At 30.4% G+C, this 14,840-nt stretch overlaps 1 protein-coding gene across 2 annotated transcripts in view; it reads left to right on the top strand.

Moving 5' to 3' along the window:
- The first annotated feature begins 274 nt into the window (after window positions 1-274).
- The window catches only part of LOC118193703 (ribosome biogenesis protein BRX1 homolog), a 29,022-nt gene continuing 14,456 nt past the window's right edge, over window positions 275-14,840 (top strand). For both annotated transcript variants that reach the window (XM_035364830.2, XM_035364829.2), the window contains exons 1-6: window positions 275-431; window positions 2,310-2,421; window positions 2,512-2,555; window positions 8,323-8,393; window positions 12,863-12,912; window positions 14,114-14,187. In XM_035364830.2, coding sequence (XP_035220721.1) covers window positions 333-431; window positions 2,310-2,421; window positions 2,512-2,555; window positions 8,323-8,393; window positions 12,863-12,912; window positions 14,114-14,187 — 450 coding nt within the window. In that variant the 5' untranslated portion in view covers window positions 275-332. The remainder of the gene's footprint in view (window positions 432-2,309; window positions 2,422-2,511; window positions 2,556-8,322; window positions 8,394-12,862; window positions 12,913-14,113; window positions 14,188-14,840) is intronic.

Below are 14,840 nucleotides of genomic sequence, written 5' to 3'. Positions count from 1 at the left end.
GCCCATATTCGCAGTAGGATTACGTTATTCAAAAGTTGATAGCTTTAGCTACCGTTGTTTTATCACAATGCGAGAAACATGCATACATTTATGCAAATTCTTCATTATTTAATTTCTTTAAATATAATACAGGTCTCTAATATTTGGTGACAACATTTTAAAAAGTGATTCTCCGTTTATAGTAAGTCAACGCAAAATGCCCTTGTGGGCAAATTGTCACTTTGGCCTAAAAATATTACCAGTCCACAATATTAGTTGCCATTTATTGGCAGCGGTTATTCATTAGAACTCTTAACTGCCATTTTCGCTGTAAACGACACAACGTGTTTAAAATGGGCAAACGTAAGCGCGAAATTCCAGAGTCTAAATCGGAAAAAAATACTGAAAATCATGAGACTGCAGTCGAAACTTCTAATGACAAACCTAAAAGAGTAGGGCTTATTCCGGCATTTTGAAATTTGCTTTAAAATTTAAAAACCGGAAACTTTTTTAGTTTGATTTTTATTGTATGTTTTATTATAAAATTACATTTGTTAATCTGTGTTCTAATTATTTCATTTTCATTATATTTCAATTATTTGAGTGTTTTTCAAATTTTGTTTTATTTGCATGCTCAGCAATTTTTCTAGTCTTCAGTTTTGTCTCTAAAAAAAAAAAAAAAAAAAAAAAAAAAAAAAAAAAAAAGAGTGTTGATTTCTGTAAACTGAAAATGTAGGTTTAATATCAACCTTTAGGAGTTGCTAACACCAAATCATGGAAGCACTTCCCCAAAGAATCCGGTAAATAAAAATTTTAGCAGCACACATCAGTTTGGTTTTCTTAAATTACTGCAAAGCTTGGGAGAGATCTGCCTAAGGGGAACTGGTTTGCATTCTCATCACATATTGGGAAGATTATGAAAACACTTATGCAACTAGCCCATTTGCCTGGCTAATCAATCTACCAAACATCAGTTGCTTTACTCTTCAGCTGCTGATGAGCTGCATATCGGTTGCAAAGTATCGAATAATAATGTTCTTTCCTTCTTGTTATGAGTTACATGCAAGAAAGTTCAGTTCTGAGATACTGTTTTTATTATTATTATTATTATGCAATACATGAACATATATTAAAAAAAAATTGGAGCAGAATACAATTTATGACTAAACAAACTTTTATGTAATCAGATAATTGCAATTAAGTTTCTATTTAAATTAGAATATTTGTTGATTTCATTTATGTGATGATAATGGATTTTCAGTCTTACATTTAGAAGTATTTTGAAGTTATGCAATGAAAATATATTTAATTATAAAAGTGGCTTAATGATTTTATCTTTTTCATTAGAAACTGCACTACAAATATTTTGCAATTTTATTATATTGAAAGATATTCTAAGTTAGATCTGAATTTTACTATTTTTTTCCCCATTAAATAGGTAACTTTGGCAAGAAAAGGGCTCAGTATCTAGAAAGATTATTATTACAAGCTCATTATTATTTTACTTTTGTATGCTTAATATATAGTTTTCTGTGCTAATCTAATTAATTTAATTGTATTAATTTATAGTGCTAATTTAGTTTTAACTTAAATTTAATACAAATTTATTTTCATATATCACATTTAATCGCCTAATTTTACATCGATATGCTTAATATCTGTGAATGTTTACTTCCATATGCTTAATATATATTTATTTTGGTTATATGCACTTAATATATTATTTTGGTTATATGCACTAAATATCACATTTAATATCTGATAACTGTATGCCGCTCATTGTTGATCAGCTGTTCATGAATAAAAATGCAATACCATCAAAGGGTTCTTTGTGAAAGAAAACCAAAAAATTATGATTAATGAGTTTAAAGTATAATTTTTAAATTGAAAGAACACCTTGTTTGCTTACCATGTTTAAACAGCTAACTCGGGTATGCTAAACAAATGTGTATGAAACTGTAAACAAAGTAAAACAATGCAGGCTTATATTGAATGCAATATCTAGATTCTCGGCATATAACTAACTTGGTTATTATCACCAAAGTATATTATATTTCCAAAGTAAGAATATCTGCTTATTTTTTAATAACATTTATTTTCTTTCATATTAAGTCATATTAAGTTAATGAAGTTGTAAATAATTTCTTCAGATTGACATCTGTTAGATTCAGAATGCTGTTTTTATGCCTAGTTTTATGATACATGCTAACACCATTGTCACTGTATCTCACTAAAGCTGCTAATATAAGCTTTTTTTTTTTTTTTTTTTTTTTTTTTTTTTTTTTTTTTTTTATGATTATGTGATGTTTACTTTTTATTCCATGTTATAGGGAAAATGGATTAATAAACAACGAGTTTTAATTTTTGCATCCAGAGGAATTGCATTTCGAGACCGGCATCTGATGAATAATTTAAGGACTCTCTTGCCTCATTCTAAACCTGGTAAGTTTCATTATACACCATATTTGATGGTAAATATAATATTTTTTTCATAAGTTATTAGTTATAATGAATAATAATTTCATATTTCAGAATCGAAAATGGAAAAGAAAGGCCCTCTTCTTGTAATTAATGAAGTAAGAGTTATAAATTATTTTTTAAAATTACTATTTCAGAATACATTTTCATTTTTAGAATACTGCTATAATCTTCTGCCCTGATTAAAAAATATTGCTAACTTATAATTTAAAAATTGGGCAAAAAAGTAACCTGAGATTGCCATAAATTTTGAATGAAACTAAATTTTGAGTTTCCAAAACAAATTGAGTTTTATTCATAATGTATACCAATTTTTTTATTTATTTTTATTCAACTTCTTGAATTGTTATCCTGTAAAAGTGCTTAATGCATTACTAGCCAAATTTAAATCCTTAACATTGGTTTGGTAACTAAATGGTTTAGAGTCATCTTGTTGAATTTATGATTTGTTGTTAACTTGCAGATTTTATGCAGAATTTTAGTGTCTAGTTATATAATGCCAAGAATGTTTTTCTTTTATGCCTGTTTTCTAATTTAATAACATTTTGGTTCCAATTGTAAAGCTAAATAAATAAAAAATGCTTCAAGCAGGAAAATGGAAATTTTTCTTTTGCTTTTTGCCACTCTATTTTATTTACTTGGGTTTTTTTATCTGTTTAGTAATTCTTGAATGGTAAGTTATGACTTTTTCTCTTCTTTTGGTGTGGAAAATTCATATGTTGAATTTTGTAAGGTTCGAATATCCCGTTTTGATATTTGCATTTAGTAACTGTAAGATCCAAGTCATTATTATTCTCATTACTTATGTATGACATGTGAAATCATTTTTTGTCTAAGTTAAGAAATGAATGTATATGAAACTCCTTTTTGTAGCAGAATATGCAGAAAAAGGGTGGGGGAATATCCAGCATCACACGCTGAACATTAGGATTGGGATACAACAGACAATCATGGGTAGTAATAAAGAAACCATGTTTGGATCGAAGCAAGTTTTCAGCAGCTCATGTAAAAATTCTAGAATGTACACATAATTGTGGGTTGATCTTTGGATTATGGTAACTTGGCGATTTTTTGGTGAAACTTTGGCGACCAACTCTGCTACAGCAACCCTCTACTTTTTGTCTTCACAAAGTAAAGACATGTTTCTTTTCTTTTTATTTACTCAACACTTTTTCCAACAATCTACTAGCCGAATTACACTTATGCTAGAAATTTTATGTAACAAAACTGCTTAATCATGACAAATATTAACTGCAAAATTGGGAAAAAGTGCACAATCCCAAACTCCTTGCGCGTTTTTCAGAATAGCACATACACATAAACCATTTACATGTCGACTTATTTTTACTTAAAAAAACATCCCAGAATTGCACAAAAATGGCATTGCTCATGCTCTTAACTTTATCCATCTACACTGCTATTTTCTCATAAATTACCGTAATTTCGCGCATATAGTCCGCGGACTATCTGTGTTTAAAATGTCAATTTTTGAAGCTGCAGACTATCCACCAGTGCGGATAATACGCTGGTTGTTCGTGGTTAAAATTGTTGAAATTTAAAAAACAAGCTGTCGTGAACTGCCGATGATCAAATATAAAAAAAGCGAGAGATTCCAAGAAAACATTTGTATATATCGTATCGATTGTCAGCTCGGTTTTTAGGAGCCTTAGTAGCAAGTACCTGGAGTACAAAAAAAAAAGCGTGATTTGTTTACTTATAGCGTGGTTTGGCAACACCAAGTGAGTGGGGTCGAAGGTAACATTTCATTACCACTTATCATGAGGATAGCACAGTATTTTGTCATTCATCTTCGATAACGTTGATGAAACATCGCCCTTTTTTTCTATTTATACTTAGTTCTTTGTTTCTAAAATACATTAATATAGACATATTAAAAAAGCGTAATTTCGGACGTACAATCCGCGGACTATCCGGTTGTGCGGACTATCTGACGATTTTTGAAATTTTTTTTATATAAAATCGTGTCTGCGGACTATACGTGCGAAATTACGTTACAAAAATTTGCATGAAAATGAAAAAAAATTCTGTGAATCTTTCAACTCGGTAAAAAGCACATATATGAAATTACCTGATCGCGAAAAAGTATATACCCTTTCCAAGGATGAACATTTGCACGTATAAAATAAATAAAATATCCAAAAACTTTTACCTCTAAATTATCTATTATATTATAAGCGTCACCAACGAATTCGTACCGGAAACATTACAAATGGTTACAAATACTTAGTGTCAAATATTTAAATTATTTCCATGCACGTTTACTTCAACTTAAACGTATACCAAATTCCTACAAACATAAAATTCACAAAATAACTATCATTTAATTAAAATATCACTAAACCATGTACACGTCGACTTATTTTTACTTAAAAAAAACATCCCAGAATTGCACAAAAATGGCATTGCGCACACTCTTCACTATATCCATGTACACTGCTTTTTTCTCATAAATTAGAAAAATTTCACGAAAATGCATGAAAGTTTTGTGAATCTTTAAATCCGGTAAAAGAGCATATATGAAATTACCTGATCGTGAAAAAGTATATACCCTTTCCAAAGATGAACATTTCCACGTATAAAATAAATAAAATATCCAAAAACTTTTACCTCGAAATTATCTATTATATTATAAACGTCACCAACGAATTCATACCTCAAACATTACAAATGGTTACAAATACTTAGTGTCAAATATTTAAATTATTTCCATGCACGTTTACTTCCACTGAAACGTATACCAAATTCCTACAAACATATAATTCGCAAAATAACTATCATTTAATTAAAATATAATTAAATTCAAAAACACTACTTAAAATATAAATAAGCACATACATTAAATTAATAAAAATTAGCTTACAATCCTAATTAATTTAAACTAAATCATTGCTAATAATAATTTTCCAATAATACCGTATTACTTTATTTACTCCTTACATTTAGAACAATGCATAAAAATAATATCCTCAAATAATTAAAAATACTAACTTACCTAATCTTCTTCAGAATCTTGATTACGTGGCCGATAAACTTTTCTTATTTCCTCCGCTAAATAAAAAGCAATCGTATGTGCGCCTATTTCAGGATCTTTAAAATCATACTTATAGTTCACAGCAAGGTGCCGGGTAAAATAAATAACTTAATAAAACATCTTTACTTCTCTCTCGCACAACCTTAAAAAAACACTTATTACTACCCCTTTCAATCCCACTAAATACCCATTTCGAATTCACTTTAGTTAGGGCCATGGGATCCAAAAATTAACCAACACTGTTTCACACAATACAGAATAAAGCTAAATACAAAATTTCCAGATTTCCCCCCTTTTCCGATTAAAGAATTGTAATTCATCCATTAATGTCACATGATATATCTCATGATCTCTCATTTCCCTCACACAAAATAATGCGTAATTGGAACTGAGTACTTCTCACATTATTACTAAAGTCCTAGGTAGTAACCTTTATCGCCTCCAAAATGTCGCCAAACTACCAGTTACCATATTCCAAAAATCAGCCTAATTGTGTACACCGTAAAATTATACTAGAAATAAATATTCATAGCAGATTATGCTCTGGATTGTTCTCTATGTAAATGTGATGCTAAACTAAGATCAATATTGCTGTTCCTGTACATAGCATTATACGTTACTGATAAGATTTTAAGTTAAATATCAAAATCAGTTCTAACAGGAATTAAAAATAAATAAAATAATGAAGTGTGATGTACCAAAATAATAAATATTATATGCACATTAAATAGTATAAAATGCAAACAGTATATTTAAGAAAAAATATAAGCTCGTCCAGAAAGTTCTGTGTTTTATTACTATTATTATAAGTAGGTGGTTATAATTAAAGTGACCCTATTCAGATTCCTCTAGAACCTGTTGTTCTATTTATTAAATTTTGATGAAATTTGGTATATGTTATATGAACTATGAGGAAACAATTTGGGCAATAAAAAAATTTCATAATCATCTTCAAACCATTCTTCAGCATGGGCTCTTTTCACAGTCTCTTTAAACGATGATATTCAAGCAATGCAACTAAGTCATTGCTCCTGTTTTGATAAAACAGTTTTACAAGTAAAGCTTGATCTTTCTTCTGTAAGGGTATGATTAACGATGACAAAGGCACACAGAATGATTTTCTGGCTCTGACTGCAAACCTCATTATAGGTTTGACTAATTTGCATAAGGAATTTTTGAAAATTGCCATCTGGTGGTCAAAATTTGAACTATTTTTTATTGCAGAAATCTTTTCTCCATAGTCCATATAACGTATATACAAAGTTTCACCAAAAGCCGATTGGCAGAACAGGTTTTACAAGGGTCTGAATAGGGTCACTTTAATTATAACCACCCTGTATTAACATACGTGGCTAGATGGTTACGTATTAGAGCAACTACCTTGGCATAGTTTGTCGATTTTTTACTGGTAAAAAGGTAAAAATTACCTATCGAGTGCAAGTTGGTGGTTTGTGTTTTTTTTTAGAATAATTTTTATCAATATTTATCATATATCAGTAAACATTATCAACTTATGAAGAGAAAACAATACAGATTTGAATTATTAAATAAGGAGTACATAATGCATTAAAAAAATAAAACACTTATATTCTTTTTCAATAGTTCTGTATTTTTATTTATTTGTTTTTTTGCTATTCTTCTCATAAAGTACACAGTGATCTGTTTTCGCTTAAAAATCGGAGAATTGGGCAGGCTCAGCTTCATACAACCCTTAGCCAAAGAAAGCCTATGTAAAGAAGGAAAGGCTCCATAGACATAATGTAAACCAGTTTGTCTTCTATGCCGCTAGAAAGAAGGACAGTTCTCCGAGGGATTTGACGATGGAGCCTGTTGGCGAGAATTTCCCGCTTTATGATGTACCTGGCCGATATTTTCTACCTCCGCCACGTGTACAGGAGATTAAGGAACACGGGTTAAGATGAATCTTTGACTTTTGTAATTTAAACTCGAATTTTCGTGCATTTTTGCTTTACTAGTTGAACTTGCATTATCCATATTGCAGATTGATGTCTGATTTTATATCTGTCAATATGTAGGGGAAAAAAATGGAGTCACATAGCTTTAAACTCTTGATAAACGTGACCGTCGAAACCTGTTCGAACTTCGACATCAGCTTCGAGCTTTGCCGCTTTTTGGCGACAGATATTTCATGCGTGCACAGTTTTGTCCCTTTTCGTTCGGAGGGAGCCATTTCTGCTGCTGCAAAGTTTTCCTTCTTAACAATACATATTCTTTGCCTTAGCAACAGCAGCTAACAAGGGAATGCATTTCATTGTTGCTCTTCTGTCTAAGGGATGATTCCTCTGTGAAGGACTTTCTATCATAAAGTGGCTCATATTTATATTACGTAAAAGCCAACCATGCAACTAGCTCATTCATTTAAGTTCAAACGCAGTCAAACTACCAGTATTTAGTGGCCTCGACCATTTCATTTTTAGTGGGGCACATTCCTTTCATACAATCCTGGCATTTCCAATTTTAGAAATTAATCCTGGTTAAACTTCTGTAGTATTTTGAAAGTATCTGAGTTATGTCACAATTTCATATGATCCTCACATTTTGGAAACTCATTCTTATTTACAATGTATGTATGTAATCTTACATTCAATCAGTTGTACACCAGTAAATAACATCTGTGTGTAAATCACTTGCAAGCAAAATAAATGTAGTATTACCATAATGCCTTCTAATGTAATAACTGAAATAATTGCTTGCTATTTCCTCTTGTTAAGAATGGTTAATCCTTGTTTCAATATTAACTTTTAAAAAGTAACCTTTTTTTTTTTTTTTTTTTTTTTTTTTTTTTGCTCTAGATTTGTGAGATGAAGAATTGCAATCATTGTATTTATTTTGAAAATAAGAAGCATCAAGATTTATATATGTGGTATGTTATATTAACTTATGGCCTTAAATTTTCAAGTTGCATTTAAATCTTAATTTCATACTTTCATCCATTATTTGATATGTTGTGGAGACATTAGGTTATTTCAAAGCAGTAGAGATGAAAAATGAGCAGTGCTCTTGCTGGGACTCGAATGACGGACCTCTCAAATATGCATCGAGTGTGCTGACCACTACACCACGAAAGTATGCTAAGAAAGGCGAAAGAAAGACCTTATATACTCCCCCTTTTTAAAGGATGACTGGGGATTAGGGGACCCAATCACCATATCTCGGTGGTGGAGAATCATTATCCACCACCTTTTTTAGTTTGGGTGCCACTGTAGAGACATTAAATATTTTTTGAAAGCAGGAGAGATGAAAAATGAGCAATGGCCTCGCTGGGGGGACTGGAACCATGGACCTCTCGAGTGTGCTGACCACTATACCACAAAGGCATGCTAAGAAGGTGGAAGAAATACGTTATGACATATGTTACTAGGGGAAAAAAAAAGATCACTTGTCTGGTATTTTCTAATTTATGTCTTCAGATAATTTTGAGATTTTTAAGAACTGTGCATGTGGATGTAATGAAAGTATGAATTTTAGTTCTGTTTTCTTTGTAATATAAATGATTACAAGATATGCATGTTTAAGATCCTAAAAATTAGCTGAAGGAGAGTAAGCTAACTAAATATTGATTTTCAAATTTTACTTAGTTTTAGGCAAATAATCCTATCCCTATATGCTTGTGTACCTGAAATCTTTCATTACAGTGAAAGTGAATTAAAAAAATTTTGTTTTGCATTCCAAAATATCTTTTTCAACCACAATACATATAACTTCCTATATAAAATTGCTTTCATCTGTAAATATCTTTGAGTCCTATTGATTTCTGGTAAAGGAATTTTTTGGATCATATTTAAATGCTTTAATTTACATAGTATTTATTTTGTAGGTTGAGAATTACCAATGATCAATTACCAAGAAAAATATCAGTAGTAGAATTACATTTTAAAGAATTAATTTTTTCAGCTGTAGTAGATAAACTTTCAATACGGCTATCCTTGAATGCATGTTTGGGAAGAAATTTGAATAAAACAGCAGGGGGGAATTGCTGTAATAATTATTTTGCAGTCCAGTAATCAGCAGATACCAAAGTATAAAATCTTACTAGTGACAAATTCAGAGTTGGGCTAATCCATGTTAAGTAACTAGTTTTCGTCGACTAAGAAAATAAAAAAGTATTAATTTTATTAAAATTGGACTTAAAAATTTTGACTTGTTTTTAATTTTATATCTAGTAATTACTGGCTGGCTGCCCAGCAATTCTTTCTTGCCCTAAATAAAAATACATTGTCATGTTCCCTTTTTACATTTAATTTTTTTATTATTTTCTAAAATTTTAGTATATTGAAAGTGTACATTACCAAACAATGTTTGCTGGAAATCAAAAGACAAACTCCGCTGTAGCATACTAAGTTCATAATAAACCCAGTAAGAATGATAATCAATAAATCTTAATTCTTAAAACATCTATCTTTAGGTTATAGGATTGCAAAAAGCAACTTTACATTTCCATTCTTTTACCTTCATTGCCAATTTCTCTGTTTTCTAATTAAGGATTATGTGAAATAGCTATATTACCCAGTGTTTGAAAAACCAGTATGCACAGTAACCATATTTTAAGACACTCTGTTTCTGACAAACGATTGTTTCAAACAATTTTTCTCTTCTTTATCATTGAAAGATGCATGATTTTTTGCTTCCCTTTTACAAACATTCTTAGTATTTTTTCTCTATGTTCTAAACTAAAGAACTTGCTGTCTGTTAGTAGTTGTGTTTGTAATGGAGGACCAATTTCCCCATTACCTGGTATCCCCAAAGTGAAATGTTGTTTGGCTAATGTATAACATGTGACAAAGCAGAAAAACTGTACTAAAGAGTAGTTCTTCCAAAGTGTTTTCACTGTGTGATGCAATCCTAAAGAACTGTTCCCACTGGAGTTTATCTGAGCTAATGAAGACAAGTGACATCTTCAAAACTAGTTTTTTCCCATAGTGCAGCAAGTTGAAAAATCTGAACTGCAGGCATAGTGGAGCTAGTCGACAGATGGAACTGACTTTGTTAGCTCAGATAAACCCCAGTGGGAACCCTTTAGAATACCATATTATATCGTGTGGTGACCGTAGAACCAAAGAATTGAATTGGTTGGTTTTCTCTGTCCATTCGAGTTCTTTATAAGAAAGAGTTCAAGAGCTTGTTCTAGATTAATGCCATAATGGGAATTTTGCTCTTCAGAAAAAGTAAGAGATAATAGACTCTTGTATGTGTGGGACTAAACTGGTCATCTTTTAGGGAATAAAAATTATTTTACCCTGTAGGTTTTGCACTAACCCTTTCTGGCACTATGTGCCCACCCCAAAAAATTCCTTTTGTGCACATGCAAAAATTAAATGGAAAAGGCTTTATAGGTTACTTTTAAGTTTCTTTATTTATACTAGATAGCAGCACAAGAAAAACCAGTCTATATATTTTAGCCATATTTAGTTTTTAAAGACCCTCATTTTTGAAAGAAATCTTCAAGATTTCTGTTAGGCTTTAAATTTTTACCTTGAAATCTTGCCTAAAATCGAATGCCAAACATCTGGTGTGCCCAAAGTGCATTTGCAATCACTGACACACCAGGACCAGGCCAGCAACTGTATCTTTGTTTCACTGTAGTATTTTCTTTAATGAGCTCATTCACAATAGGAAAGTTGGTGCACATCTGTTTATATAAATATTTATTATTATTATAATATATATATATACATATTATTATTATTTTGAGGAGAGTTTGGGTTATCAGCTAAAAAATTTTAGGATGTTTTCCTGAAGGTCAGGGGTAATTTTATCAGTTAGCTCTTTGATTTTTCACTAGAACAGTTCTCTTTCTTTTTTTCGCTTTTGTAAAAAGTTTTGTTAGCTCTATTTTGATAGTTTTGAGTTGTAGATGTTTATTTAATTTTATTGTATAATTTATATTTTAGATTGTAGATATAATATTGGTTTACTTTTTTCTGATTTTTAATTATTTTGCAAATAGCTCGGAGAGGGCTAACCATTTCTGAAGCACTTCAGACAGTGATTCTCATACCAATCCCGGTATGTGTGCAAAACATGCAATGTTGTGTTGTGCTTTTTGAAAAGTGGTGTCATTTGTTTTGAAAAGTACCACCATGAAAAAATAGACGATAGTGTAAATATGAAATGTAAATATCATGCAGCCAAGTTACCTTTTTTTCATTTGCATGCATGTAATCATCATATAATGAAGAAGTGCTTTTATTTTTTTTTGGGGGGGGGGGATGTTGAGTACCAGGCCTTCCCATGGTGCACCCTGGGTAATGCTAAATCTGCTGTGGTAATAATAATCTGGCTTTTTTTAATTTTAGGCAAAATCTCTAACTCTATTTCATATTACATACTTCTCAAAAATGCTTGCTTCAGCGCTGTTTCTGAAGCTCTATTCATTCATTGAGTCCACTTCAAACACCCACAAAATTAAAACTGTAAATGCTATCTTTACAAAATTTTACATGTGTATTTCTGTATGCCTGATTAGATTGCCTACCTTTTTTGCGGGGGGAGGTTGAATTTCCAATTTAAAAGATAGTGTGGCGGAAAGAGTTAAAGCATTCTCTTTTAGGTCTGCATTGGAAGATCATGCATATTTCAAGGAAATAGTCTAAATTGTAATTTTTGTGCTGAGTGATTTACTGTTCAAAAATTATTAATGTATGGTAAAATTGAAACAGAAGAGACAAACCCCCAAAAATTGCACATAATAATTAAAACTAACCCTTAATATGATTTTTAAAAAAAGTTAATTCATTTCTTTTGATTAATATAACAGTGAAAACATTTTTTTCTTCTAAATTCTTACATCTTTAAAATTCTTATAGTTTTGGGGAGATATTCCATTTTATTTTTCAGATTGGATATGGTAAACCTTGGTGCATTAAATTAAAAGTAGCGAGTGCTTATTTCATCATTCTGCTGCATCACCAGAAACTACCAATAAATCATAAACTGTGCTCTAATACTCAAGTACTCTGAAATATATGGACTGTTTTATTAATTGAAATGTTTACTCTAAGCAATTGTATTAAAAAATTAGGTTTTATTATTTTCCACAGTGTAAGACTGCTTTCATAGAATTTCTCCCCTTATTTTAAGAAACTTTTAAATTAAAAATATAGGGTCTAGATTCAATATTTAAAGAAATAGAGCCAGTTGCCATGTGTTTCTAAGAGTCTGTATATTTAGTACGAGTTATTTATTTATTTATTTATTTTTTTCTTTAGATGCACTGTAATTTTAAGTTGAATTGAAAATTCTCAAAAACTATTATACTGGGGTGGGGAGGGGAAATGAAAGATTAAACTGAAGTTCTGTTATAAAAATTTACTTTTTTATGTTTTGTTATAGGATTTCTAATGTGCCCAGTGGACCTTCAGCAAAATTCTTAATAGAGAATGGTAAATGTAATTCTTTGAATCTTTAAAATGTATTGATGTTTTCATATATTGAATGACTTAGTATAGTATATTTCACATTTTAATATAAATCTCTTCTTTTTTATATTCATAAGATAACACAATTTGTTGTATTATATGCATTAAAGGAAGAGGTATTTAAAAATTATTTAATGTAAGAAGGTGCACTATTTAATTGTAAATCACTATGAATTTTGACATGTAGCATAATATGCAGAACTCTTAGATAGTTTATTAACTATGATATTCTTTTTTCTTTCTTTTTTAGTGCCAGAAGTGCTATTAGTTTTTAACCTCACATTTTTGTTTGTATCACTTTTCAGATGTTACCACTAAATATTATCACTGTGTAATTTTTAAAGAAATAATATAGTGAATGTAATATATAGGGCAACACAAATAAAAAGATGTTGCTACCAAATGTTATTATTGTTTATTATTTTTAAAGAAAAAATGTATTATATATAAAAAAATTGGAATGAACAACAAAAGTGATTAGATGCAAAAGTGAGGTTGAAAAATAATAGCCTTTCTGAGCTAAAAAATATGTGGCAACACTTAACACTGTATTGGAAATTCTGAAGATATGCTGTTTAAAAAAAAAAAAAAAAAATTGCTGTTGAGCTTTTTGTGTTGTAAGTGCAAAGACAGTGATGTTGTGTTCATGTTACATATGTTATATAAGTGGCTGTGGCTGCACCGGCAGCACAAATTTTAGAATTTAGGAGGGAACTTAATGGCAAAAATTCTTGCCTGTTATTTAGATATCTGTTCAAGCTACAGACTCCCCCCTCCCCAGATGGGTCCAAGAAGGCATGGATGTTTGTTAGTATATAGTGTCTGTGTAGTAAGAATTGTTCTCAAATTATACAGCAAGCTGAGTCCTCTGAAATGGCTAGTGGTTGGAGAAGATGTATAGGAGATCTTCGGAATTGCATTCCACGAGTTTTCATCCTTAGAATTCCATCCAAGGCATTAACTTAGCAATTAGCAAGGCGCAGCAATATCTAACATGCCTACTTGGATCCACAGGTACCAGTCCATGTATGTTCAAGCCGCAGACTTATTTTCCTCGACTTGCATTTTTCTTTGATGAATTAATTGTAGAGTTTATCATATATTTTTTTTATCTGTGATATTATGTATAAATATTGTTTTTGTATATAATCTTAATTCTGTGCAGTCCATACAATGGAAGAACTTAAATTGACTGGCAATTGTTTGAAAGGATCAAGACCAATTTTATCATTTGACAGTGTGAGTATACTCTTTGTTTCAACTATTTTATTTAAATGTATGAAAAAGTATTAATCCTCTAAATTCAGTAACAGTAAGAATTTAATTTCTTCACCATGTTTTGTTATTTCCTTGTTAAAGGAAATTACCATGTAGAGTGAAACCTTACTATGTAATTTTTACTACTATAACCTACTATGTAAGATGAAAATTGTTTGATATACATTACACACACACACACACACACCAAAAAAAAAAAAAAAAAAAAAAAGTTTGTTTTATTTTATTAAACATTTGTTTCAATGAAAATTCTTTAAAAGGGATTTTGTTTAACTTTCTCTTTAATTTTATAGAGAGATATGAGTTCTTGCTCAGCTTCAAAGTTTTGTAATTGGAGTATCAAAAATTTTCACTAAATAGTCAATTGAAATTTTTAGTCTCAAAAATCTGTTCATCAATTTCTTAACTTTTGCTGGTGATTTTGTATTTAAAACTGTACTACAGATTTTGCTATCTATTGATTGATGTTTGCAGCCTTGTCACCACAGTGAAGACAGCAAAAAAATAAAGCCTCCCATCCATTGTTTATTTTTCAGCGACATTTTAAAGAAAAGAATATTTTTTATTCTACAGATGATAATTAAACCTTATTCCAATTTGATTCCAGTCACATT

The sequence above is a fragment of the Stegodyphus dumicola genome, chromosome 2 (assembly GCF_044657685.1).
Source record: "Stegodyphus dumicola isolate Sdum_Otavi_A_Nest chromosome 2, ASM4465768v1".
NCBI classification, from domain to species: domain Eukaryota; kingdom Metazoa; phylum Arthropoda; class Arachnida; order Araneae; family Eresidae; genus Stegodyphus; species Stegodyphus dumicola.
This window is presented reverse-complemented; position numbering and strand designations above follow the sequence as displayed.